Below are 26,534 nucleotides of genomic sequence, written 5' to 3' on the forward strand. Positions count from 1 at the left end.
AAGTAGCTATATATAATTACATCATTCAAACACTTGGTGCCTATCCAGAACCAGCTATTAGAACACCAATCATGACATTTTTTTTTAATCTTTCATTTTAACATTGAGCCTAACTTAACACTTGAATAAGTGAATAGACCTTAGAAACTTATAGTAATATCAATACTTTTTTTTATATACAAAAGACTGAAAATTACTATTACACATACTACTAGTATACCGTATGCGGCAAATAACAGTTACTCAGGCAACTGGATATGATTTTGGATACCGTATTGTCTATACTGACTTCTTGTTCTTCTTTCTTTTGAGGCTATAACACTGTCAACTTGGTGACGCTTCTGTAGCCTATATACTGTACATTACAAAGTTTGATCCACATAAGTGTGATGGGTTCTTAAACATGCTCGAGTGGCTCTCCACAAACACGGGACCTAAAAATATGTCCTATCTGATCACATCCCCTAACCAAAGCTAGGTACTCATTTTCACCTGATGTTAAGTGAGAAAAAAGTGCATGCCTTTCCCAAGGACTGTTTTTTACCTTTCAGTTGAACTCGACAGTGATCGGGTGAAGACTATTGGCGACCTCCGACCTGCCTTGCCGTGTTTCTTTACGCCTTTCCCGATCCCAGAGTCCTCTGTTTCACTGTCACTACTGATGATGTAGGGACTGTGGTTCTGTACTGCTGCCATACTGGACTGGTGCTCAATTCACTTGTACTGTCATCACTGAAAAAAATTATGAAAAAATTATGCACAACTTACAAGCTGTATAAACAATAGAATATGTCAGACATTGTCATAAATCGTGACACCAGTAACCCCGTCATAGCTTAATCATGCCACGAAATAATGGTAAGAGTTCACTACAAACCCCACAATCATTAAAATAACAGATCTAGAAGAAAGACAGAAAAGAATTCGAAGGTATTCGCTTACGCAACAGCCCCCCTCCCACGTTTTCCTGGAGAATTAAGAGTAAATTTACCAGCTTTTAACACAGAAAGGTTTGAAAAATCAACATTCTAACTCTTTAGTTATGTATCTAGTACCACGTCCTAACAAATACATACACATAAAGGCTGTTAATGCCACGTTATAACGCTATAGTGACGAAAACGACAACGAACACTCACCAACTTTCTCAGGTCGCCATTTTGTTCAGTTCCCAACCAAAGGTCATGAACTTTGGTTTCAAATTAAACCAAATATTTATCAGCAAGACATATTTCTTCCGTTTTGTTTTATCAATTTTTTTTAACAAAAAATCGATCAGCACAATAATTTTCATCTATCATAGGTTGCTTTTTACTTGTCGTTATGACAAAATGAAGGTCAAAGGTTAACATTGCAGACACAATGGCGGAAAAACGTCGTAGATGAGTTTGAAAGAGAAACGTTGTCAAACTGTGACGTTTTTCTAACGACAGAAACATGTGGGTAATAAGTAAGAAAGTCCAGGAGTATCTACTGTTGTTGGTAAGTATGTATCAAGATATTTGGGGGGACATATTCAATATTTGGGCGCGTGACCCCAACTAATTAGGGGTGTTGCCATCTATCCAGAACCAGAAATTCTGGTTCGGAATACATGTAGATACTGGGCGACACCCTTTAGTAAGTAGCTGACGTTACCTTATCGCCTCTTTTCTGTGCCTCCTCTCAGTTGTTTGTCTTCCGCACACAGGTCAGTGGTCAGAATTTCGTAGCAAATCAAGAACACAAATTATGAAACTTAATCAAATCGTTGTTTAGAACCTGCTGCTAGTAGGTTTTCCTGTCGATTGATAGACATAAATCAACCTAGACATAAATCAACCTTATACATAAGCCTATATAAGACTGCAAGTAAGAAAAGCCCTCCAACAGTCGCCGCGGCTAAGATCAACCATACCAGTGCAGTTACTACTTTCAATGATTACCTGCCTGCATGAGTGCCTACTAGTAGGCCAGTGCTGTGCTTCTCTCCTTTCAATTGTTATTTGTGTAAAGATTATTCATGAGTCATTGTGACACATCAAGAAGTTTTTAAACACTGTTTAAAAGCTCTTGGACACGTCTATATCTTCAAATATAGATGTTGCTGTGATACATTGTATGTAGACATCATGGCATAATTTATCACAGTACACAAAAGAGTACTTTTGAATGTTTAAGGTCTAACCCTTTTATAGGGCCCTACTAGTATGCTATTGAGACTTTAGACTCAAGAGTGAGTGTATTTATACTGTACACACATGTGTGATGTCATTGATTGGCATATATCCTCATTTACAGTAATTATTACCATGATGATTTATATTATTTCTCCATTCTCAGCTCCTTTCTGCCATTGTGCTGCTGGCCTGGGGGTTTGTCATCTATGCAGGGCGTATTTCTGCACTGCGTTTGATCACACAGACTCTTCAGAACTGATGGAAACTGTCAATCAATCAATTAATCAATTAATCAACCTGGCCTGAAGTGAGGTGGAAGGAGGAAAGTATGAGGACTTGGAGCTGCTAGTTTGGACCCTTGGTATGTGTGCAAAGTCTTCATGATGATCATCACACTTCCATGCAATTGCTTCATTGTGATCTGATATGGACAGAAATGTATATAAAAAAGACTTCCTCATTTCTAATATTGAGTGAGGAATGCTTAAATGTTTTCATAGTGAATGATCCATGTGATGTGACGAGAAAAAGACTTGCTATCCTAGAATAGTGAATCATTTTACACTGTAAAATTCTTTTGTCAAACTTAGAATGTCTGTATTACTTTATATCTTTTCTACATGTATTTTGTGAAAATCGTATTTGGAATTCTTGACTAATCTGTAATAAGGAATACTGCAACATATTATCAACTTATTTCAAGTCTGAACAAAACTTTCGTAATGGCAGCTACTATAGACTACAAACACTCTTCTGCACCCAGTTTGAAGTTTGTACTGGACATAACAGAAAGTTCTAACATTCCTATAAACAAAACTCTGTTTGCCTTTGATTGGGACCTAACATTAAAAGTGTACAATAGAGTCTCCCAGGACATGTTTGTCAGAGGAAGGGAGGAATCAGTCGATGTTCTACACCACCTGAAACAGGAGGGAGGAAGGCTGGTTGTTGTAACAGCCCGTGACCCCAGCCCTCTAGTCTGGGAGACTGTTAACATTGAACTCTCAGCACTCGACCTTCCAGAACTATTTGATGATGGCGTGAAAGGAGAGAAAAAAGGATGCATTCCTATGAAGACTGCTTCAGGCACATCTATGTATGTCGGCCATGGCATCATCGTCGCTGGATATGAAAAAGCAGAAGCCTTAGATCAATATTGTAAAAGCCAGGATATGGAGTCAGAGCATCTGGTTTTCGTGGATGATTTCGTGGTTAATGCCTACAACATTGGTGCATACTTCAGCCAGACAGAAAAGTCAGGATTGTTCAAGAAAGTCACAACAGTTTGGTGGGACCCAAAAGCCTTGGTACCACATGACTTACCAAGTCTTCCAAACAGTGAGAACTCATATTCAGACTATCTGATAGAGTATAGGAAGGTATTTGGTGTAGACTGATTATTCATAATTGCTTTGTTTTATGGCCTTTTACAATTTTGTAAAAGTGTTCTTTTTTTCTTACTGTTTTGAAAATAGTACTAGTAGCTCTATTAATTCGTAGAAGAATAATCATGGTAGGGGTAAAAAAACTTGCAATGCAAGTAAACTGTTAGTACAAGTGAGAATAATTTGATTGATATGACTTATATGATAGATAGATCATACAAAATATGAAGAATAAATCAAAGGTTTATTTTAGAACATTCAAGTTTGAATGGTGAATTACTTCTTACAATATTTGCCAAAGCTTTCATTTTTTTGTTTCCAACAATAACAAGCGGCACAAGTAGTTTCTACTACAGTACTAGTAACAATAATTAATATGCTTAGTTGATCCACCTAAAAGAACTACTGTAAATCATAAAACTTTTGTGGTGGTTTTGTTTTGATGGTGACCTCTACACAGCAAATTCATGACACTGCAAATATGCATTTCAAATGTATTACTACTGTACCACAGGATGTTTCAATATAAAACAAGTTGCAAAAACCCTTGTACCGCGAAATAAAACCACCGCAAAAGTAAGTGAATTTACAGTATCAGTGTCACCCGACATGTACATTTTACACATGATGACATATCTTTCTAAGTGTACCGGGTACAGTCTTCAAACAGAGACAGTGAAGAAAGATTCACCAATGCCATTACATGGCTTCTCATGGGTCATACATCCTCACAAGACTGTCTCAACTTCATCCTTAGCTAGGCTAGGGTAGAGAACTAGCTACTTCTTAAGCAACTTGCATCTAAACTGCCCCACATATTTTGATACTTCATCTGTTTTTCAAAAGCTCTTGCATGAACACTGCCAGGGTAAAGATTGCACTGAATATCACATAGTACTGTACGACTACTGCTGTGTGAGGCAATATTACTGATTGTAACTTTTGTATAGACTCTGACAATACCATAATAACTCTAGTTGAAGCCTTACTCACAACAGTAGTACATGTACTTTGTCAGACCCACAAAAAGAGTTGATACAATGTCACTTGTGTTTCAATACTGACAAGTGTGAATACTGTCCAGGCCATCATGCGTTGTCCACAACTGGTCAAACCTCAACAAATGACTTTGGTAGCTCAAACATATGGCATCATGCTTATATAACAATAAAGCAGCACTTATATACATATCGAAGGGCTTTCTTTTTAAATCTGATTTTATTTTACCTTTTATTTTTTCCAAGGGAAGTTCAAAATCATGGTTCCACAAACTGGCACGTCCAAGATTTTCAGATCAATGACATGCTTAACAGATCCCGATGTTAAGAAGTTTTCAATGTTAAAGCATCGTCAACAAAACCGACACCAGACATCCAATGAGAAGAAGCGCGGTGGGCGCGTGATTGTCACGTGCCCCGCTGACGTCGGGAGCCTTTAGGAGGTTGCCGTATTTGTCCAGGAGGTGCAGAGCCACGCCATTGGTCCATCCGTAACCATCCTGCAACAAACAATTGTTTACAACGTTTCGTAAATATGTATATTTCCTAACATTATCATAATCTTAATTTCTCATATTGTAAACTGCAGCTGTAGAGATCCAATACTAGTATAAGTGTAAGAATGAGACTTTGTATCTTAACAGCTTTTTACAACAAGGCGAATAGCTATATATCACTTCCAGGTATTTGCCAATACTCAAGTTGTTTCATTGCAGCGTTGTTTGTTTCGCATTACTCTCTGTTAAGCATAACACACCAGTTCAGTACTGTAGGTGCAAGTTGCATAAGACGGGACGGTATGGTTTGGTATACTCACACTGGGATGGACACCTACTCTTTTTTATTTGTACGGTGGGATCTTTAACATGCGGCTCTCCTCAAACGTAAACACGGGACACCTGGCTTTACGTCACACTCGAAATGGTCCCTAAACAAAGCTAGGTACTTATTTTCACCTGAGTTGACTGAGGAAACAGGTGTCAAGTGCCTTTCCTAATGGCACAACATTGGAGCCTGCTCAGTATTCAAACCCAGTACTAGTACATTTAGATTCTAAGTTACAAACCACAAGACTACCTTGTTGATATAACGCATGAGAATAGCTACTTCTGATCAGACTGTAAGTTTAAGAGGATGACCTCTGCTTACCTTAACTTCCTCTTCCTCCTCACTGTGTCCTGGATGTCGGCCTGTGATCACGTTATACTAAGGAATGAAGCAGGAATGTTATTTAGATTGTTTCCATAGATAATAAAAGAATGGTTGACATATACATGGCCAGTTGGCCACAATAACAGATGGTATAGCAACAAAATTGGATTGTATCTATTTGCCAATACTTTTTTGCAATTTACTACATATATTTACAGTATGGTTGAAACTGTTGTTTTTTTAAACGGACGAAAATTGATGTGCGTATGGATGTCATCCATATAATTGAATCAACTTAGCCTTACCGTGTCCCACATGTTCCCTGTGTGCACCCAGTCCCTGTAATTAGTCTCCAGCCACTTGCGCGTTAGGTTCAAGGCCGCGTTCTTGGCCTCCGTCAGCTGACTGACGGACAGGGCTTCGATCAGCACGAAGTGGTTGGGCGCGGCGCCGTACGGGTAGTCCCAGGTCTGTCCGCTCTCCTGTAGAGAGGCCGGTACGCCGCCCGTGTAGTTCAGCACATCCGTGTATTGCTGAAATGTAGAGATGCAAAAATAGATGAAGAAGGTGTGACGATGTCATGAATACAAAGTTTGCAGTTACTTGACTATGATGTAACTTTTGGTCCTACATGTTGGTGGGGTAAAAGCATTCCTGAAGACCATCTTGGGTCTTAGCCTGGGTACCATCCTATTTCTACCGGGGCTCCTACACTTGCGAGTGTAGGAGCCCCGGTAGAAATAGGATGGCACCCAGGCTACTTGGGTCTATCCATCCCACCAACATGTGCAAACACCCTGCATCATGTATTATCCTTATTTGTTTATCTATTGAGATTTAGCACCTATTGTGGAAGGATTGACATAACAGGTGACTATCACCTTTTCAAGATGACCATGCAGAGACAAGACTTTATAAGGTTATATCAACCCAAACCGGGGAGGACCCCTCCGTTTCTTCGATAAGTGTGGTGGGTTCATTAACCTGCTAGAGGTGTGACTCTCCTCAAACATGGGATCTTCAGCTTTACTTCTCATCCAAGAAGATGTCCCTAACCAAAGCTGGGTACTCCTGAGTTCTATGTTCACCTGAGTCAAGTGTGGAAATATGTGTAAATTGCCTTTCCCAAGGGCACAACCTTTAGATTCGACGTCAACAACCCTACTAGTAACCACAATGCCACCTTGCCACTATTCGTTGTCTACAACTGTAGTTCTCTACACAAAATCCAACAAGGTTAATGAACCAAATGCATATTGTATAATATATAATACTTTAATACCTTCAAGTAGCTGAGGACCCTAGCTTCTACATTGGCATCTCCCATACCGTTGCCATAGCACTTGGCCCACAGTGGCCATATGTTAGACATGTAGAACCTGTAAGAAAGACATGATGATTTAGTAGGCATTACAAATGTGTCTTTTAAACTAAATACCCATACATCTATGTTTCCTTATTTTGGCTGATTTATCCCCAACTTATTACCTCTGGAGGTATTGTGTTGGGTGTGTCTGTGTGTGGGGCCTAATTTGCATAATTAGTGCGAAAAAGCCATGGTTCTTAGTGGTAGATAACTGATGGGAATTCCATACTTTTAGAATGTGAAATTTAGTCAACATCACCATTCATAAATCATGTAAATGTGGATGCCATTTACATGATTAATGTTGAAAGGAGATTCTACCAAACGATAGGACTTTCACAGATACAATATATGTAATACGTAATTTGAGTAGAAAAGACTATCAATCAAAATAGTTATGTTTATTACAACCTTATTTCCATAATCAATGAGACAAGATAACTCGAGAAATTTACAAAAGCTCTGAATATCTTACGGAGGTCTCCGAACTCTTGTGTCTATTGAAATCTTTTTTATACTGGTCCCCTTGATGAGTTGACTCAAAACTTATTCATGGCCTTTTGTTTTGTTATTATGTTGTTATTCCTTTTGTTCTCTTTCTATTAATTTTGTTTATTTGTTGTTGTTTTGTTATTTTGTTTTCGTTCTTGTTGTTTGCCCTTACCTATCCCTCCTCCCCTCTGCCTGTAAGTCGTAGTCGAACCACGCCCCTCTCCTTTCACTCCACATGACCTTATCCATAGCCACGCGCCTGCGCGCTGCGGCGTTGTTGTAGTACCCTGCTTTCCTGCGATCACCTGTAAGAAATGGCATCAAATTACAATTCAAATATCGATCATCTTTAAGAAGAAAAGTTTGCAAATCTTTGATGGTGAATTAGAATTTTGTTAACTATCAGAGTGTCAGACGACGCTTACTAAAAGTACTTCGAACAAATTTACCATATTTTTCTGATTTTGAAGGCTGGTAAGTCAAAATGGTGACGAAAAACCGTTCAGGGCAACGTTACTCTATCTATTAGGCTATTAAGATGTAGCACCAGCGACACATTTGATCATAGAAGTAATTTTCGCTGGTCTTATTTTGCACCGGACGTGCTGATTCCGTTTTCAGCACCAAGGAGATCACCACAATTCTCACGCCACATTTTGGATAAGCGCTTTCCTCGAAAGTATACGTCACGACCACTCCATAAAAACGTCATTGGGGTTAGAAAGACATGATTATTCCTATGACTTCCATGTTTTTTTAAAGGAAATCCTATCTAGTCTCTTTCGTCAAGAGAATATCGTCGCTTCAACAGTCACCTGCTCTTTGGTATATGCGAGACAATGCCACCTCGTTGAGACACATCATAGCGTTTAGATCCACGGGCACGATGTTACGGGTCCGGATACTGGCAAGCCTGCGAGCCTGGGGACCCACGTCAGCCAACCACCGAGAGGAAAACTCCCAACCCGACTCCACTGCTGTGGCCACGTGGGAGTGGAAGTCAGCGGGGTCCGCACCTAGGAGAAATGCACTGCTCAATGACGCCATCTAGCGATCGTCATCAGATCTCTAGGAATGGGCATTAGTGATACTGTATCATAAAAGATTAGATCTCCAACAGTTAGCTACTGTACTGTAACTAGAGGAAGCGACTTAAAGTTTACGTTTGCATTTTGCTGGTGCAAACCTGTTGCAAGACAGTAAGTCACGCTTATAAACACATTTGATGTAGTTGCATTGAACGGTAACAAGAAAGTACAAAGGCGTTGACATAAAGAGTTATACCACGTTGAAGAGATCTTGCTGTTCGCTCGTCTAAACGCCAAGCCTCTGGCCTGAAAAAAAAACACAAATATGTTGGCTGATGAACCATTTAACGTTATTTCAAACGATTACTTCCATATCAATCAGCGTAAGAGACGCTATGGGACGCGATTTCGGTAGGCTAAGCACACACGTGGTCACCTTGATTTTCCCACTAGGACATGGTAACGGTTGAGTGTGTGCATGGAGCCGTCACTTCCCCGGATGTCCACCGTTCATCGGTCATCCAGAAATCGTACTCCTAGACCGGAGAAAAATTGAGGCAATGTCAGTTCAGGTGAGAGGTTAACACGGGTTGTTTTAGAACAGAATTGCTCTTGAATGTCCAGCTATAGAAAGAGCTGAAGTATTGGCTTATCATAATTTGGTCTGTTGTATAAGAAGAAGTTGTAAGCTAAACATGCGCATACCCATATAGAAGGGTACGGTGCACGTACGTGGATGATTTCTTTCAATAATAAGAATTCTAGACCAAATTGCATGTAAGACAATTACTTAGTCAGACCCGAATTTCTTCATAATAGATTGCGCATATATTTTTCAGCGCCTCACCCGTTCCAGTGTAGGAAGAAGGCTTCTGATCAAAGTGATGTCGTTGGAGTGTTCAAGGTACTCCAGGACGGTGGGGATGAGAAGGGGTGGTCCGCTGCGCTTACTCTGATACACCCTCCCCCCTCCGGGAACGTAACCGAACCTGGGGAAAAAGTAGTATTCGTTTGAGGCAAAACACGAACATAACGTTACATACAGAATTTTCCAACTGCTTTTGTGATATTGCTTACCTTATAATACAGAATATTCTTTTGCAAAAGGAATAAAGGAATGGATAATAACGTCTGACATGGTATGATATGATACGATATGATATGATATGTCAGCGTTTAAAAACAGACTGTAGTGGGACTGGGAGAATTGATTGAAATACTGTGATCACGGTTCTATACGTCTGTACATGTAACGTTATCTGTATATACGTATGTTTTGTCTTTCCCTGATTGTATTTTTTAATCTTTGTGCCCAGGGTTATCTGAAAAGCAGATCCGTAGATCTGAGGTGTACACTGGATAAAAAAAATATGATATGATATACGATATGATATGATACGAATATCACCTTTGAACCATTTCTGCGAAATTCTCGAGTATCCCCTGCACCGTCTCAAGCATGTTGGACAACAGCAGTCCACGAACCGTCCAGTAAGTGTCCCTGGACAAGAAGAACCAAGGGAAAACTGCATTGAGAGTCAGTACGTCAATCTGCAAGTATCTTCCGGTCAAATTGATAATTACTAACATTACAACTCGACGCATATTACAGTTAAAAGTCATTTTACTAAACAACCAAATGAATATGTCGCCTGTTCTATGCGTAAGGAATTCGTAGACTTCTGCTACATTGAAACGTTATCAGTCTACAATTTTACGATAGAAAAATATTTTTCTGGTTAATTTGCTCGTTGTAAAGCGCTATACACTTGGCTCTGAGTTCGCAGGGGGTGGAATCAAATATCGGAACAGCCATTGTGTCGTAGAGTGTCCCGGGAACGAGGTCATCTTAGGTCATCTTGCGCCTCTGTTGCGCATGGATACGGGCGATTCCATATGATTTTTCTATATGGGGCCCTTTTTATTATTATGCCATGCATGTAATCAAACTAGAATTGGATGTAATTATTACAATTTAAACATTGTTTGAAAGATAAAGACATACCATTTATGAGTAGGGATAATACGAAATGTATCTGTTCTCCTTTTTTAAAAAATTGCCCTCCGTTGCTGGGAGATCAGTCCAAATGGAACGTTCTCATTGTCTCTAGTATCTTTGCAGAATTTGGCAAGTTCAGATGTCAAAGATGGATTGTCTTAAATTAAGTGCGTTTGCTGAGAAAAATGGAAAGAATACTATGGAGGACAGACATTTCACGTTCAGGGTAAGGGTACAGTGAATGTTTGTACAGTTTTGTCCGGAGTCGTTTTGCCAACTGAGGAAATTATGGCCGATTCTTGTGGGTATATTCATGAGGGGGTTGAAAAGTTGGATTATGGCTGCAACTAACGGTACCATAGTGTTTGACGTATTGTGTTAACTGTGAAAAAAACACACCACAATTTCACAACAGAGTCCTTTAGAGTTTTACCATTATCTTTTAGAGTTTCTACAATAAGTTGGTCAACGTTTAATTAGTGGTTCACAACCGGGTTGTTTTTCGTGAGGCTCACCTCCATTTTGAAACTTGCAAAGTGTAGAAGATTCACTCTCGTCTGTGTATGTTGGCTTCATTATATAATTTTTGGATGTTTGTCTAATTCTTTTTAACCTAAAAATTTCAAGTGAAGCTGTTGTTATCACTGAAAACACTTATTGGTGTATATTGTGGCTGGAGTAACTTCAACACGTCTGTGCTTTAAACTCTGGTTTCGGCAGTTTCATGATCAACTGGTTCATTCCTGAAATTTGAAAACTAACGGTTTTGTCATAATCTAATTAAAGGTTGACTCCCTTTATTTTCTGTGAAATGTTGGGCATTTAAGAAATACCTGTAAGCAAATATGTGGCCTGGATTTTCTGCCCATATCAGCACCGAAATGGAGTCTACGTGGCGGGCGTGTGTGACGGGCACGGCGGCGATTTCTGTTCAGACTTCGTTGCCCGGGACCTCCCCCCAAAGCTCTCGGCTGAGATGGACTACCACGTGGACCACGAGACCGCCATGAGACGGGCCATCCGGGGGACGGACTGGGACTTGTGTTCTTGTCTGGTCGGGAGGTGGAAGAAGTCAGGAACAACGGCTGTTGTTTCTCTCATCACGGACTCGGAGATCATCACCGCGTGGGCCGGGGACAGCCAGGCCGTCCTGGTCAGGCCGAACACCGAGGCCATCCCTCTAGTTACCGTACACAGGTATGGCATCGCGACGTGTTTATTTATTTGTTTTCATTTCTTAAATTAACCACGTTTAGTTGTTGGCTTTGAACAAAAATGTATTGTTTTTATTGTCTATCTCATATCTTTATTTGATCCTGAAATGACAGAAATAATCCAAGAATCTGACGGTTGAATATATGTTCGAACTTGGAACCGATGCCTTTTCTAAATATCTTTGACGCAGTAAATCGCTAGTTTATCTACCTCGTATTCAAAATGTTGTGACAAAGTTGAGGGATGCCTCTGTTGCATAATTCATTAAGTAGACTCCAACAACTGCGAGACTAGCTGACTAAGTATGTTTTTGTCAGACGTCTTATTTTGTCAAGACATCCAAGGTAGGGTTACAAACATTGTACCATTGTGACAACTTACGAGGGGGGGGGGTCAATAAGTCCTCGGCCTCACCTAGAAATAAGGTTCCCAACTCAAATTTTGGGGCATGATTACGTAGTGTGACATCTTTTCGCAATATCCACCAAACTTCCAATTATTCTGGCCCTTATTTTTTAGCCGACGTCCATTTAAAAACTAGTATCAGGTAAGTGACGAGAAAAACAAGGGTACACTGTGGTCAGAGCTGTGTGGGTCAGGTCCTTCATGCCATGAATCGGCATAAAATCTGCGAATACAAAATGTTTGATAAAGATTCCCTTCTTATTTCAACTGAAAAAAAGTGGGTATCAGACTTTCAGCAGAGCAAGTCAGCCAGCACGCCTCAAGTCACAGCTCAATTGTCTATGTTTTTATCCTTCTACCTCACCTAATGTTACTGAGAGTCATCTGTAAAGTAATGCTTGCATTGATTTGAAGTTTGGTGGATATAATATTGCTAAAAGATGTCATACTACATAATTATGCCCTGAAATTTGAGTTGTGCACCTTATTTCTGGGTGAGGCCAAGGACTTATTGATCCCCCCTCGTAGATATAACTGTTGTAGATTTCATATTGTTATCATTGTCACCAATGCTTCCTTGAAAAAGTTACCCCGGTTATGTTAAGGTTTCGGTAAGGGAACTTTTTTAAAGCCTTTACTGTTTATTTAGGTGTACTCATCTTTTGGCAAAATCTATTTTCTCTTCATCAATGTTACTGTTGCCAATCCTACCTTTAAAAAGGTTAGTCTGTTTAAGTTATTCAAGTTGAGAAAGAAAGAAACTTTCGAAAGCCCTTGCTTTTTCAAAGTTCTCAAGTAGAAAGGTGTTTTGTCAAAATCTATTTTCTCCTTCAATATTATTATTGCCAATGCGAACTTGAGAAAACTCAGTCTATTTAAATTAAACATATAAGGTTAAGGTAAAGAAATTTTTGAAAGCCTTTACTGTTTCAAAGTTTTCAGGTACAGTAATTGTTGTGCTTTGGCAAAATCTATTTTCTGACTTTCTTGAAACTGTTTCTTAAAACGCAAACAGATGTGCCGACGAGAAAGAGAGAGAGCGAATTCATAAGGCAGGAGGAACAGTCACGTGTCATAAGGGACAGTATCGTCTGAACGGAGCTCTGAGTGTGTCACGATCCCTGGGAGACGTGGAGTATCGAGTGAGTTATCAGCTACTGCTTTCCATAAATGTCACAATGATTTTTTTTAAATCATTCTCAGAGAAATTTCCCCAGTGTGAACTTCCGAAAGACTTTAATTGATTTTATTTTTGGGGAATTTTCTCTGAGTATAATATGATATGATTGCCACATTATTGTAACAGTTACCTAATGACATGACTGTGTCTTTTCTTTGCTGAGGTCTTTGAGGTACATTTCAGAGATCAGATCTGCCTAAGTATTATACAGTTAAACCTGTTATGGTGGCTTTATATGATTTTGCTATTGTCAAGGCAAGTTTGAAAATAACACTGCTAAAGGTCCTGAGGTAAGGTCTTTGACAACTATGATGATAGTTTAAGTGGACACCATTAGAATGTTTTCAATTGATTTGTATCAATGTATAGGTTTTAATTTCACTCATTTTAATACTGTATCCATGTGAAAGTTCATTGTGTTTCATTGTGTTCTTTTAGTGTTCAAAAGGGTTATCTGGACAAAAACAAACAATTCACAGTCCAGACTAGAGATATTCGCTAAAGTCTGATAAGACACACTTGAGAAAGATGCCTACAGTCGCCATGCATCAGCAGTTTGCCCTCGGATGATTGGCTGAACCTCTGATTAAGTTATCTGACTTTGTTGCCTGTGTTTCTTAAAGCCTGGCCAGACTGGAGTGCCTGAGCAGTTTGCCCTCATATGATTGGTCGAACCTCTGATGAAGTTATCTGACTTTGTTGCTGGTGTTCTTACAGCCTGGCCTAACTGGAGTGCCTGAGGTGACTCACACCCCACTAACTGGTACCGAGGAGTATCTGGTACTCGGTTCTGATGGGCTCTTTGATCGACTTCCGCTCGAATCCATCCGACACTCCGTCTATCGAAGTTACATGTGAGTCCTTTTTCATTTATTCACATTGAACCCTTTTGTCTACTGGTGTAGTTGAATCATGCATGTATGTACACTGATCATTTTCTGATTTCTAAATAACTGCATGACACATACAGGGTAAAGTTTGTTTGGAAAAAAGTATTCCCAAAGTCTAGCATGAATATCTTTGTGTGTGAGTCAGGTTGTCACATGTTGTATTGAAAGCAATGGTTATACAAAAGCATGATTTAAGCAATTGAATGGCCCATGAGTATGTTGTTGGCAATTGTCTTCAATGCAGAATACAACAAGAGTTCCGCGACCTCATATCTCCATGAACTATTCTGTTCATGCAAATGACTTACACATTTACATAATATATGCTTGGTCATAAACACCTTTATCTAACTTAGACATGATGCAATATTGACAGTCCTATAATTTCCCCATCAGATGAATTATGGTGTTTTTTTGTAACTTATGCAAATTAGGAATTTATTTGCATAAATGGTATCCTCTGATGCTCCACTTTCCATATGTTACATGTATCAGAGTCTGATAATGGAAAATACTGTAAATATAGATTTTCTTCATTAGCTATGCAAATTAAGTCACAATTAGCATAATTTACACTTCATTATGTATATCTCTGTCTAAGCTACCTGCATACTAAATTTCATATTGACGGTCCTATAATTTTCCAATTAGATGAGATATGGTGTTTTGCATTAATTATGCAAATTAGGAATTTATTTGCATAATTGGTATCTGTTGACGATCCACTTTCCATAAACTACATACGATTCATGTGTTTGAGTCTGATAATGGAAAACACTGCAAATGTAGATTTTCCTCATTAGCTATGCAAATTAAGTCCTGATTAGCATAATTTGCACTTCATTGTGTATATCTCTATCTAAGCTCCCTGCATACTAAATATCATGGAAATCCGTTGTTCCTTTGTTCAGTTATTCTCCTTAGAAGATTTTCACAAAAACGCCCCTGCAGTTCTAGAGGAAGCTGCTAGGGGGCCCAAACCTACACCACTTCTTTATTACATCACAAGCTATCTGTCACCCAGAAATCAAGACCACAGCACATCCAGGTCAAAAGATACAAAAATTGAAGTTCTGCTGCAGTACCAAGGTCACATACCAGGGGGCCGAAAATCGACCCTGAATTTCGGCTTCCCAACGCCTGCCCACATACCAAATATCATTGTAATCCATCAAGAGGCTCTTGAGTTATGCTGAGTGGAATGGCGCGGAAACACAAACAAACAGACACACAGACACACCCAAAACTATATCTCCATTTTTCATGGAGATAATAATAGAATATATGTAGAAATGGTTAGAAGGTCTACATGTACATGTAAGTGTTAGCGCGTTGTGCAGAAAGGTGGCAGGAAGCTTAAGAACAGGGATGGTACTGTTAAGGTGTGAAGATGCATTATAAGACAGGACACAGGGTGTGCAGACTGTCAGGATTAGAAACAAAGAGCAACACAGTCAGCAAAAACAGGCAGGTTTTCTTTAGCATTACAAAACATTAAGTCAGGTAGACTAACAAGAATACCAGACTGCAGACAGACAGAGATAGCACCAAAAGGTAGGAGGAGGCACTAGTAGTCTTAGTGCAAGCATGTTTTGGTTACTATCACTGAGACGCATAACTGGTGAACTTCAAAAGGATTAAGTTTATTTGCCCATCTGATGATCTTGACCAATGAAAAACAAGAGAACAGCTTGTCTCAGTTTAGTGCAATGAAAGTTTTTTTTTTCCAGAGAAGTTGTATACAGCACAATGATGCTGTGCAATGAGATTAATATAGCTTAATAAGAAAGAAAAAAGGATTTCAAAATACATCTCGTCCATTGCATACTTTCAAGTTAGTAATAAACGTCCACACGAACACACACAAGTGCAGGAAGAAAGGATACCTCAGACAGGCAGGCAGGCAAGTAGAGCAATTTTGATTCATCGTACTTTGAGTATGTCTAACAATTTGTTCCAAACTCCAAAACAGGGCTGTACATATATCATCCACAACATATGGTTCAACCATTTATTGTGATAGAATCTGTACCTGTCTGTGGCAACATCTTGAAGGTAAGATATGATACAATTATATTTGTACTTTTCTTTGCTTGGTCATGGTTTACTGGTTGATTGATTGATTGATTGATTGATTGATTGATTGATTGATTGTTTGTTTGTTTGTTTGTTTGTTTGAGTGGTTGGTTGATTTGGTTAGTTAGTTGGTTATTGACTGTGACTTGTTGCTTTGTGTTTGCAAAGTGATGTGTTTTTTTCAGGATCTTATGGTAGAATATCAACCATTTTTAACGCTTCATTTCCCAATGTTCAGCCAAACTTTGCAACATAACGTATAAGTTTTAGTACTATTATAAGTTTAACTTGCATGTGAAATTGCAACATTTTCAGCACCTGAATTTGTGCAGATTAACACAATTCCAAACTGATGAAAATAGATGGCATCCCTATTTAACAAAAGATTCTATATGAAACTGTTACTTTATCAAATATGTTTAAAATGTAAAATTTGTTGGTAAATGCTGTTGATAAAGGAAAGATTCTGCAGCCGCTTCAAAGATTTTCTGTGAAACTGTAAACAATTGGTTCATCTATTTGAGTTTTACATGTCAAACTGTGAGAAATATGACATGTTATCGAAACTCTAAGTTTCCAAAGCTGTTTGTAGATTAGATTTTACACAAACGCCTTCTTCAACAGGAGACACAATGGGTGCCTAAACAACGTCTCCAAGGACTTGTACGTTCGTGCGCAGAATGAGGGCGCCAGTGATAACATCACGATCATCACCATCTTCTTCACACAACAGCTGTCCCGTCCGTACCAATCCGAGGACGAGTTGAGAAGAGTTAGCCGGTTGTCACATTTTGCGCAGTGGGATGATGGAACCTCGGAAGAGGAGGTCTTGTCTGATGACAAGTTTTCGGATGAATCCGTTGGAAGATCCCAGGATGAAGATGAGGACACCGCTCCGTCTTTACAACCGCCCTCCACCTACTACGAGGTTCCTGCGAAGTCTGACAAGCACCAGAGCATTCTAGAGAGCAGTTCATTGCTTGCACCAACTTGCAAAGTCATCACATTGTGCCAGAATGTAGCTTCAAGCACACCAGCTCGCAAGGCAGCAGTCGTTGTGCACCGATCATTCTCGTCCCCTCCTCCTGTGCCAGCTAACAGCCCAAACCCAGCAACTGACACTCCGCCATCCAGTCCGGTTGTCAGAGTACGCTCCATGGAGCCACGGCCACCCGAGCCTTGCCTGTCCAAATTGTACAAGCCCCACATGTACGACCAGTGGCAGAGAGTACCAAAGAAGGTCAAGTCAGTGCCTAGTAAGGCACCACTCCCTCTCAAAAAGGTGTCAATAAATGATAACACCTCCTTGAAATCTAGACAATCAGCAAACACTACACTGAGGTATGATAAGAAAACTGCCAAGAAGGCTCCCAAGGCACCCGGCCGGGCCACCGCCACGCATAAGGTGTCCTCAGCCCCAGTGCTGAATATGTCCGAGAGCGTCTCAACTAAGCATCTTGCTCCACGAGAGACGGTCAGCTGCTCAAAACATCGCGAGCTGTCATCGTCCGGTAGCAGCCTGGCAAGGCCAAAGAAGTCCATCTCACAAGCCTGCGGATGTGGAGACGAGAAACCAAAGAAGAAGAAGAACATAATTAGAAGGGCCCTGAAGAGCGGCAAGAAGACGGGACAGGAAGTTTTGGAGGGCGGACGCAAGGCACTGAAGACGAGCCGACAAGTCCTGCGCACGAAGGTGGCCTGGGTGGGAACCCACATCAACCGCCTGGGCTCTGCAGTGTCGAGGAAGAACCGTGTGAATCCGCTTGCGCCAGGTTAAAATGTGGAATTGGGGGAGAATCTGGGAGTAGTCATAATTAGTCCAAATTCATTTTACCCTTAGCTAGACTAACATAGTTACAGAAAATCCCTCCTTAGAGTCATATACACAGATCATTACATACATGCTCACTAAAAAAACAGAGACATTACTTAGCAAATTTAGCACCCTCTAGTTTATCACACAATAGTACCTAGACTCCCATAAATTATCATTAATTGCCCTAGACTTATATACACAAATTCTTGTTTCACTCAAAACGAAAGTAAGAGTAAGCTGATAGAAATAGTTTTTAGCATCAGAAGTAAATGTGGTTTCTTTGGCAGATTTTTGACTCAATGTAGAGGAGGCATTAACTTATTAAGTATAGAAAATGCATATGGGTCAGTGTATTAGTCATCCACTGGTTTTGTTATGAAGACCTTGGCACTAACAGAGTCACCATTTAAGTTTGAACTTAAAAGGAACTGGTCAGTTAGAGTAGCTTGGACGATGGCCAGAATGAGGTGCCTAGATTGGGCCAAGAGTGGAAGGCCAATAGTAAGAACTTTTTTTTTTAATTGTCCTTTCACAGCAGCGACCATTAAGTATAAGAGTTTAAGGTTATTCTGCTGAAACCCCTTCTTAGATACAAACAAAAAAAAGAGAGAAAAGGAAGGACCTGTTGGAAAACATTGGTCATAAAAAGTGAAGAAGAAAAGCACATGTGAGTCAGTGTATGACTTAATGCACATGGGACAGTGTATTGGTCATCCACTCAATATGAAGACCTTGGCGCACTTAACAGAGTCACCAATTAAAGAACTCAGTTTGAGGAGTTTGGACGATGGCCATAATAAGGTGGCTAGATTGGGCCAAGAGTGAAAGGCCAGTAGTAAGGAATTGAAAAATAAGATAAAAATGGTCCTTTTACAGCAGCGACCAGTTATAGGTATAAAGAGTTGGTATAAACCCTTTCTTATATACGAACAAAACGAGAAAAGGAAGGATCTGTTTGAACACATTGGCCATAGAAAGGGGGGGGGAGATTAAGTATGTCTTCTTTTGACAATGTTTAATGCTGTGCCTAGCTTTCCCCCCAAGTAAGGTAAGTTACCAAGTAAGGTAACAGCAGGTATGCCCTCTCCTGCCAGTCCAGTGGAACCAAGGTGTGGTGGGGGATGTACAGTCCACCCCCATGAAGAATTAATGACAGCCTATGACTATGACTGACAGACTAGCATATTGACTAACGGACAGTGAGTGACTGGAGGGAGGCCTAGGGGGCTCGGGGAAACTGGAGATTGGGGGATGGGGGCTACAGAGTTAGTGGTTGGAGTCCCAGCCTGAGGGATGTGGTCAGGTACAAGGTCTCTACATCTGAAAGAAGTCTCTAGGGAGCTTCTTAGCTGCTCTTGAGGACCCACACCCTCCTGCTCAGGCCTCACCCAGGTGCTATTAAATGGCAGATTCTCTTAACCCTGAGGGTCCTAGGAGGTTCCAAGTTGGTCCTGCTCACACAAGTTTCAGGGTTTTCATTTGGAGCCCTTGACTTGAGACTATCAATATGTTTTTCCAATGTCCTAAAAAGGGTGTGGGTCTGAGTGTTAGAGCCTAGGAGGTTCCAAGTTGGTCCTCAGCTCACACAAGTTTCAGGGTTTTCACTTGGAGCCCTTGTTGAGAGCATTTAATAATGATTATGTTTTTCCAATGGCCTAAAGAGGGCTCCACCGCTTTCTCTTACGCCGACCACCCTCATCTCCAGTTTCCCCAAAGTGCACAATGTATGTTGCAGACAGTTTGACTACATGTAATAGATGTCACAGCAATTGAAATGTGCGCATGAAAAGCTCAAGCTTGTGCACAGAACCATGCATCCATCCACCTCACCCAGGTCCCACTGGACTGGCAGGGGAGGGCACCGCTGTTTCCTTATTTGGTAACTCCAATTTATCATGGCTAGAGAGCAGCTGAAAACATTTTTGGAGTAACTGGTTAAACGACTAGAAATACGTACAAAGTAACGAGATACGTACTAGGCACGGCATAAATACAGCATTAGATATTTGCAATTCGTTACACGGATAATAACCACTGAAGTTGGAGAAAGTGCCATATGTATACTTTTCTAACATTATCTTCGGCTCTACCTACATGTTTGACACTGTTCTTTCCCCTTTCTTCAATTACTTCTGTCAACTTATTACTCGGATAATAACCGCTCCACTTGGAGAGAGGGCCATATGTATACCTTTCTAACATTATCGTTGGCTCTACCTATAGCTTTTCTTTCCCCTTCTTAAGTTACTTCTGTCAACCTTTTACTCTCACTGATGATAACCACTGCATTTCTTATCATGACGGACTGTTGCCAGTGAATACCCCATGGTGTTCTGCTACCGATCTAGATTTCTTGCAAGTGACACCTGCACTGTAACTGTTATTTCCCCTTTGCTTCTTTAAACCTATTACTCTCACTGATTCCACTCGGAGAGAGGGCCATATGTATACTTTTCTAACATTATCTTCGGCTCTACCTACATGTACATGTATAACACTCCCCTTTCTTAAATTACTTCTGTCAACTTATTACTCGGATAATAACCGCTCCACTTGGAGAGAGGGCCATATGTATACCTTTCTAACATTATCGTTGGCTCTACCTATAGCTTTTCTTTCCCCTTCTTAAGTTACTTCTGTCAACCTTTTACTCTCACTGATGATAACCACTGCATTTCTTATCATGACGGACTGTTGCCAGTGAATACCCCATGGTGTTCTGCTAATGATCTAGATTTCTTGCAAGTGACACCTGCACTGTAACTGTTATTTCCCCTTTGCTTCTTTAAACCTATTACTCTCACTGATTCCACTTGGAGAGAGGGCCATATGTATACTTTTCTAACATTATCTTCGGCTCTACCTACATGTACATGTATAACACTGTTCTTTCCCCTTTCTTAAATTACTTCTGTCAACTTATTACTCGGATAATAACCGCTCCACTTGGAGAGAGGGCCATATGTATACCTTTCTAACATTATCGTTGGCTCTACCTATAGCTTTTCTTTCCCCTTCTTAAGTTACTTCTGTCAACCTTTTACTCTCACTGATGATAACCACTGCATTTCTTATCATGACGGACTGTTGCCAGTGAATACCCCATGGTGTTCTGCTACCGATCTAGATTTCTTGCAAGTGACACCTGCACTGTAACTGTTATTTCCCCTTTGCTTCTTTAAACCTATTACTCTCACTGATTCCACTTGGAGAGAGGGCCATATGTATACTTTTCTAACATTATCTTCGGCTCTACCTACATGTACATGTATAACACTGTTCTTTCCCCTTTCTTAAATTACTTCTGTCAACTTATTACTCGGATAATAACCGCTCCACTTGGAGAGAGGGCCATATGTATACCTTTCTAACATTATCGTTGGCTCTACCTATAGCTTTTCTTTCCCCTTCTTAAGTTACTTCTGTCAACCTATTACTCTCACTGATGATAACCACTGCATTTCTTATCATGACGGACTGTTGCCAGTGAATACCCCATGGTGTTCTGCTACCGATCTAGATTTCTTGCAAGTGACACCTGCACTGTAACTGTTATTTCCCCTTTGCTTCTTTAAACCTATTACTCTCACTGATTCCACTTGGAGAGAGGGCCATATGTATACTTTTCTAACATTATCTTCGGCTCTACCTACATGTACATGTATAACACTCCCCTTTCTTAAATTACTTCTGTCAACTTATTACTCGGATAATAACCGCTCCACTTGGAGAGAGGGCCATATGTATACCTTTCTAACATTATCGTTGGCTCTACCTATAGCTTTTCTTTCCCCTTCTTAAGTTACTTCTGTCAACCTTTTACTCTCACTGATGATAACCACTGCATTTCTTATCATGACGGACTGTTGCCAGTGAATACCCCATGGTGTTCTGCTAATGATCTAGATTTCTTGCAAGTGACACCTGCACTGTAACTGTTATTTCCCCTTTGCTTCTTTAAACCTATTACTCTCACTGATTCCACTTGGAGAGAGGGCCATATGTATACTTTTCTAACATTATCTTCGGCTCTACCTACATGTACATGTATAACACTGTTCTTTCCCCTTTCTTAAATTACTGCTGTCAACTTATTACTCGGATAATAACCGCTCCACTTGGAGAGAGGGCCATATGTATACCTTTCTAACATTATCGTTGGCTCCACCTATAGCTTTTCTTTCCCCTTCTTAAGTTACTTCTGTCAACCTTTTACTCTCACTGATGATAACCACTGCATTTCTTATCATGACGGACTGTTGCCAGTGAATACCCCATGGTGTTCTGCTAATGATCTAGATTTCTTCCAAGTGACACCTGCACTGTAACTGTTATTTCCCCTTTGCTTCTTTAAACCTATTACTCTCACTGATTCCACTCGGAGAGAGGGCCATATGTATACTTTTCTAACATTATCTTCGGCTCTACCTATAACTGTTCTTTCCCCTTCCTTATATTACTTCTTTCACCCTATTACTTGGATAATAACTACTCCACTTGGAGAGAGTGCCATATGCATACTTTTCTAACATTATCTTTGGCTCCCCTTTAAATTCTTGAATTACTTCTTTCAACCTATTAGACAAAGTATTACTCTGAAATTTGCATAGTTGATATCAATTAGTAATTCTCTCTCCCTTAGTTACATATGTCACATGTTTGAGAGTCCTATCATGAAATTTGACAGATGTATAAACTTTCCTCATTAATCATGCAAATTAGATACTGATTTTCATAATAAGTATCTAATCATGTAAATCATCACTGTCTACTTACCAAAAATCATGACCATCTATCAAGCCCTTGTGGAGTTATTCTCTTTCAAAGTCTGAAGCAAAACCTGCTCCTGCAGTTCCAGTTGCTTTGCTTTAAATCGAAACCTGCACTATAACTGTTCTTTCCCCTTTCTTGATTACTTCTGTCAACCTATTACTCGGATAATAATTGCTGCACTTGGAGAGAGGGCCATATGTATACTTTTCTAACATTATCTTTGGCTCTACCTATATCTCTTCTTTCCCCTTTCTTAAATTACTTCTTTCACCCTTTTACTCGGATAATAACTACTCCACTTGGAGAGAGGGCCATTTGTATACTTTTCTAACATTATCTTTGGCTCTGCCTATAACCTTTGTTTCCCCTTTAAATTCTTAAATGACTTCTTTCAACCTATTGCTCTGATAATAACTGAGTTGGAGAGAGTGCCATATGATTACTTTTCTAAGTTAAACTGTTACAACTTGTAACTCAGACTTCTTATGCACATGTACCTTGTGTTTTGCTTTGCTTTCAATCGAAACCTGCACTATAACTGTCTTAATTACTTCTTTCAACCTATTACTCGGATAATAACCGCTGCACTTGGAGAGAGGGCCATATGTATACTTTTCTAACATTATCTTAAACTCTACCCATAACCTTTGTTTCCCCATTCTTAAATTACTCTGATAATAACCAGAGTTATGATGTTACTATCTGAGAATGAGTGTTATATGTATACTTTTTCTAATATTATCTTCGACTCTATCTATAAATGTTCTTTCCCCTTTCTTAGATTACTTCTGTCAACCTATTACTCTGATAATACGCACTGAACTTGAAGAGAGGGCTACACGTGTTGTACCTTACTTATTTTCTTAATCTCACTTCCACCTTACCATCCGAGGGGAGGGGAGCTTGGCTTTATCAAGAAGAACAAGGTCATAAATTTAAGACTCGAAAAATGCAAGAATGAAGAGATTATCTTTTTAGTAAAAGTCTGGCTATAGATAAAAAGATTTAACAAACTTTCAGGTAATTTGAAATAAAGCATTGTCACAAAGTGACGGCTGGATTAAAGCATACATGTAAGTATACTCACTGTGACTTGGGTACTCGCTATCACCCGTAGGGTGGTGGTCAGGGAGTGGCGCCCCTGCCCATTGAGGAGCTAGAAGGGGTTTCCTTCCAGAATTTACCCAGTGTAGCTACATGTATCTATTTTGAAATCAGTTACATCACAAAATGGTTTCACCAGGGGTGTATCGACTGAATGTCTGTGGTGGCAATATAAGATCAACCGAGCATTCAATTTTGGTTAATTGAATTACTGTCCATCCACCAATAATGTTAGTAACATGTCTTCTTGAAGGCTTTTGTAGTATAGGTTTGGCCATTAAAGAAAAAGAGGTATTTCAAAAGAAAAGCATTGTCACAATGCAATGAAAAATATCGCTCGCTGTCACTTGGGTACTCGCTGTCACCCAGTGGGGTGGTAGTCAGGGAGTGGCGCCCCTGCCCGTTGAGGAGCCAGAAGGGGTTTCCTTCCAGAATTTACCCAGCTCTGACCATAGGTACATGTGGTCTACTGTTGTGTTCCATCTAAACTTCCACTCTATGTTTTGGCCATTTTCGGACCTTTGTGACTGGCATCTGACTGACCAGTTTGATGAAAATGATAATAAAGAAAGGAGTGACTCTTGAACGTTGAAAAAAAAACTGTGGTGACTCTTGAATATTGTAAAAAAAAGTGGTGTCTCTTGAACATTGTTTTGAAAAACAGTGGTGACTTTTGAATGATACTGTAGCTGTAACATCCGCCTTGTGCATAAACCGTTTTATACCTTTTACCTGCCTCATCTCTTTGCCAAACCCTCAGAACGTGACTTTCTGATTGTAACATCAAACTTAATGATCAGCTTACTCTACTATGCAAATTCCCTGCAAGCACTGAAACCTTGTGACAAAAGTTTTACTTGTTGCCCTTTACATTATGGCCCCACTGATTATGAAACACAGCTTTTGCAGGTTCATGATATACTTATTGTGCCGTAATCCTATTTTGACAGATGCAACTCTATCTTAATCATATGTTAGGTATTCAGAAACATCTATAACATGCTGATGAACCAGTAGGTAAAACATACGTGGAACCCATTATTTACTACATGTACATATTTCTCTGTTGTAAAATATCAAGTACACATTTAATATGATAGCACACATTTAGTTTCCTTGGAAACAAAACATTTTTGCAAGGACTACTCCCAGTGGATCCCCCAAATTGTATTATGTACATTAATTTATTATTACATTAGATATTATATGATACATTTCTGTCAACCGGTAAATCCTTGTCTTTGTCATCACTTGTACAGGCTTACTAAGGACTTTCATATCATAGAACACAACATTTCTTGCTTTTTATAGACCAAATGAATATACATTTATTTGCTAGGGCATTGAAAAGATTCTATGAAAACAGTGTATGAAAACTCCCTGTGATTCCATTACTTCGTATTTCTCAGTTCTAGAATAACAAGACTTAGTGCATAAGGCAGTAGTAGTGGGCAACCTCAATCAAGACTTAGTGCATAATCCATTCCTGATTTATCTTGTCATAACTTTCTTGTGTAACCATCTCAAATATGATAGCACATGTTTGGTTTCCTTCTAGACAAAACATTTTTGCTAGTACAAGATCTTTGCAAGGACTAGTCGCAGTGGATTCCCCAAATTGTATTATATACATGTAATTTATTATTATATTAGATATTATATTATACATTTCTGTCAACCGGTAAATCCTTGTCTTTGTCATCACTTGTACAGACTTGCTAAGGACTATGATACTATTTCTGGCATATGTGTAAGTAAAAGCAGAAGTATAAATCAAAGTAAGTATTACTAGTAATTCGCTTTATACTAGTAGGTGCGGTAATGTAAGCGTATGTTTATGCCACGTCAAAGATCTCTAAATAAGTACTCTGTTAGCAAAGCACTGCACGAAATCCAATCTTTAAGCATGCGTAAAGACGTTTTGATGGAAGTAATGCTTTTTGTGTGCTTAAAGATCAGATCTCGTGTAGTGTTTATGTCAGTGTTTCAGGACGGACCCTGAACAACTGTGTTGTAACCCGGGGGGGGAGGGGGGGCAAATAGGAGCTAGAGCTGCCTGCGATATAACATAGACTACTGAGACTATGGCCAGTCATTACAACCGCGCAGAAACCAACCAGATGACTTGAGTGTTAACAAGGCCGCAAATTGTGAGACCAAAATTGCCTAAGGTTACAACTATGTAATCTCCAAGCAGATCTAACGGTAAGACAGTATCCAAGTGGCAAAAGGAGTTTTTATTGCAACCCGAGCAAACTTCTTTTGCCAGTTGGAGACGGTCTCTGCAACCGTTAGATCTGCTTGGAGATTAACAACCATGGACCGTGTCAGGTGGGATCCGAAAGGGAAAACAATCATTCTGAAACATCTACACGAAACTGGAAAAGGTGTTAACTTCAGTTTCTATGCCCCATTCTTCTCAAGTTCAAAAGCTGCAGCCTAAACAGATCTTTTCTAAACCACGCTTGGAAGGGAAAAGCCTGAAATAAACGATAT

General features: G+C 39.8%; 2 protein-coding genes and 1 long non-coding RNA gene across 4 annotated transcripts in view; 2 read left to right on the forward strand and 1 right to left on the reverse strand.

Annotated features, from left to right (window-relative positions):
• The first annotated feature begins 1,349 nt into the window (after nucleotides 1-1,349).
• LOC136445310 (uncharacterized) lies at nucleotides 1,350-3,801 on the forward strand. Its single transcript, XR_010757395.1, has 2 exons — nucleotides 1,350-1,482; nucleotides 2,323-3,801. It is a non-coding gene; the product is annotated as an uncharacterized lncRNA (long non-coding RNA).
• Nucleotides 3,770-26,534, reverse strand: part of LOC136445309 (trehalase-like) — a 28,047-nt gene continuing 5,282 nt past the window's right edge. Inside the window, exons 1-9 of one of the 2 annotated variants that reach the window (XM_066443240.1) lie at nucleotides 9,428-9,542; nucleotides 9,017-9,116; nucleotides 8,837-8,886; nucleotides 8,368-8,568; nucleotides 7,725-7,857; nucleotides 6,977-7,073; nucleotides 6,000-6,227; nucleotides 5,692-5,748; nucleotides 3,770-5,042 (exon numbers count right to left, since the gene is read on the reverse strand). In XM_066443240.1, coding sequence (XP_066299337.1) covers nucleotides 4,884-5,042; nucleotides 5,692-5,748; nucleotides 6,000-6,227; nucleotides 6,977-7,073; nucleotides 7,725-7,857; nucleotides 8,368-8,568; nucleotides 8,837-8,886; nucleotides 9,017-9,060 — 969 coding nt within the window. In that variant the 5' untranslated portion in view covers nucleotides 9,061-9,116; nucleotides 9,428-9,542 and the 3' untranslated portion in view covers nucleotides 3,770-4,883. Of the gene's footprint in view, nucleotides 5,043-5,691; nucleotides 5,749-5,999; nucleotides 6,228-6,976; nucleotides 7,074-7,724; nucleotides 7,858-8,367; nucleotides 8,569-8,836; nucleotides 8,887-9,016; nucleotides 9,117-9,427; nucleotides 9,570-9,988; nucleotides 10,082-26,534 lie in introns of those variants that run through there. The other variant, XR_010757394.1, reaches the window with a different exon arrangement.
• LOC136445308 (uncharacterized) lies at nucleotides 10,643-25,724 on the forward strand. Its single transcript, XM_066443239.1, has 5 exons — nucleotides 10,643-10,805; nucleotides 11,454-11,776; nucleotides 13,215-13,341; nucleotides 14,097-14,233; nucleotides 16,970-25,724. Exons 1-5 carry the CDS (start codon nucleotides 10,719-10,721, stop codon nucleotides 18,120-18,122), a joined length of 1,827 nt encoding a protein of 608 aa, XP_066299336.1. The 5' UTR covers nucleotides 10,643-10,718; the 3' UTR covers nucleotides 18,123-25,724.

The sequence above is a fragment of the Branchiostoma lanceolatum genome, chromosome 11 (assembly GCF_035083965.1).
Source record: "Branchiostoma lanceolatum isolate klBraLanc5 chromosome 11, klBraLanc5.hap2, whole genome shotgun sequence".
Lineage (NCBI taxonomy): Eukaryota > Metazoa > Chordata > Leptocardii > Amphioxiformes > Branchiostomatidae > Branchiostoma > Branchiostoma lanceolatum.

Coding starts and splice junctions, on each gene's coding strand:
- LOC136445308 (XM_066443239.1), top strand. CDS start 10,719: ATGTCAAAGATGGATTGTCTTAAATTAAGTGCGTTTGCTGAGAAAAAT. Junction 10,806..11,453: donor ACAGACATTTCACGTTCAGG/GTAAGGGTACAG, acceptor TGCCCATATCAG/CACCGAAATGGAGTCTACGT. Junction 14,234..16,969: donor TCCGTCTATCGAAGTTACAT/GTGAGTCCTTTT, acceptor CTTCTTCAACAG/GAGACACAATGGGTGCCTAA.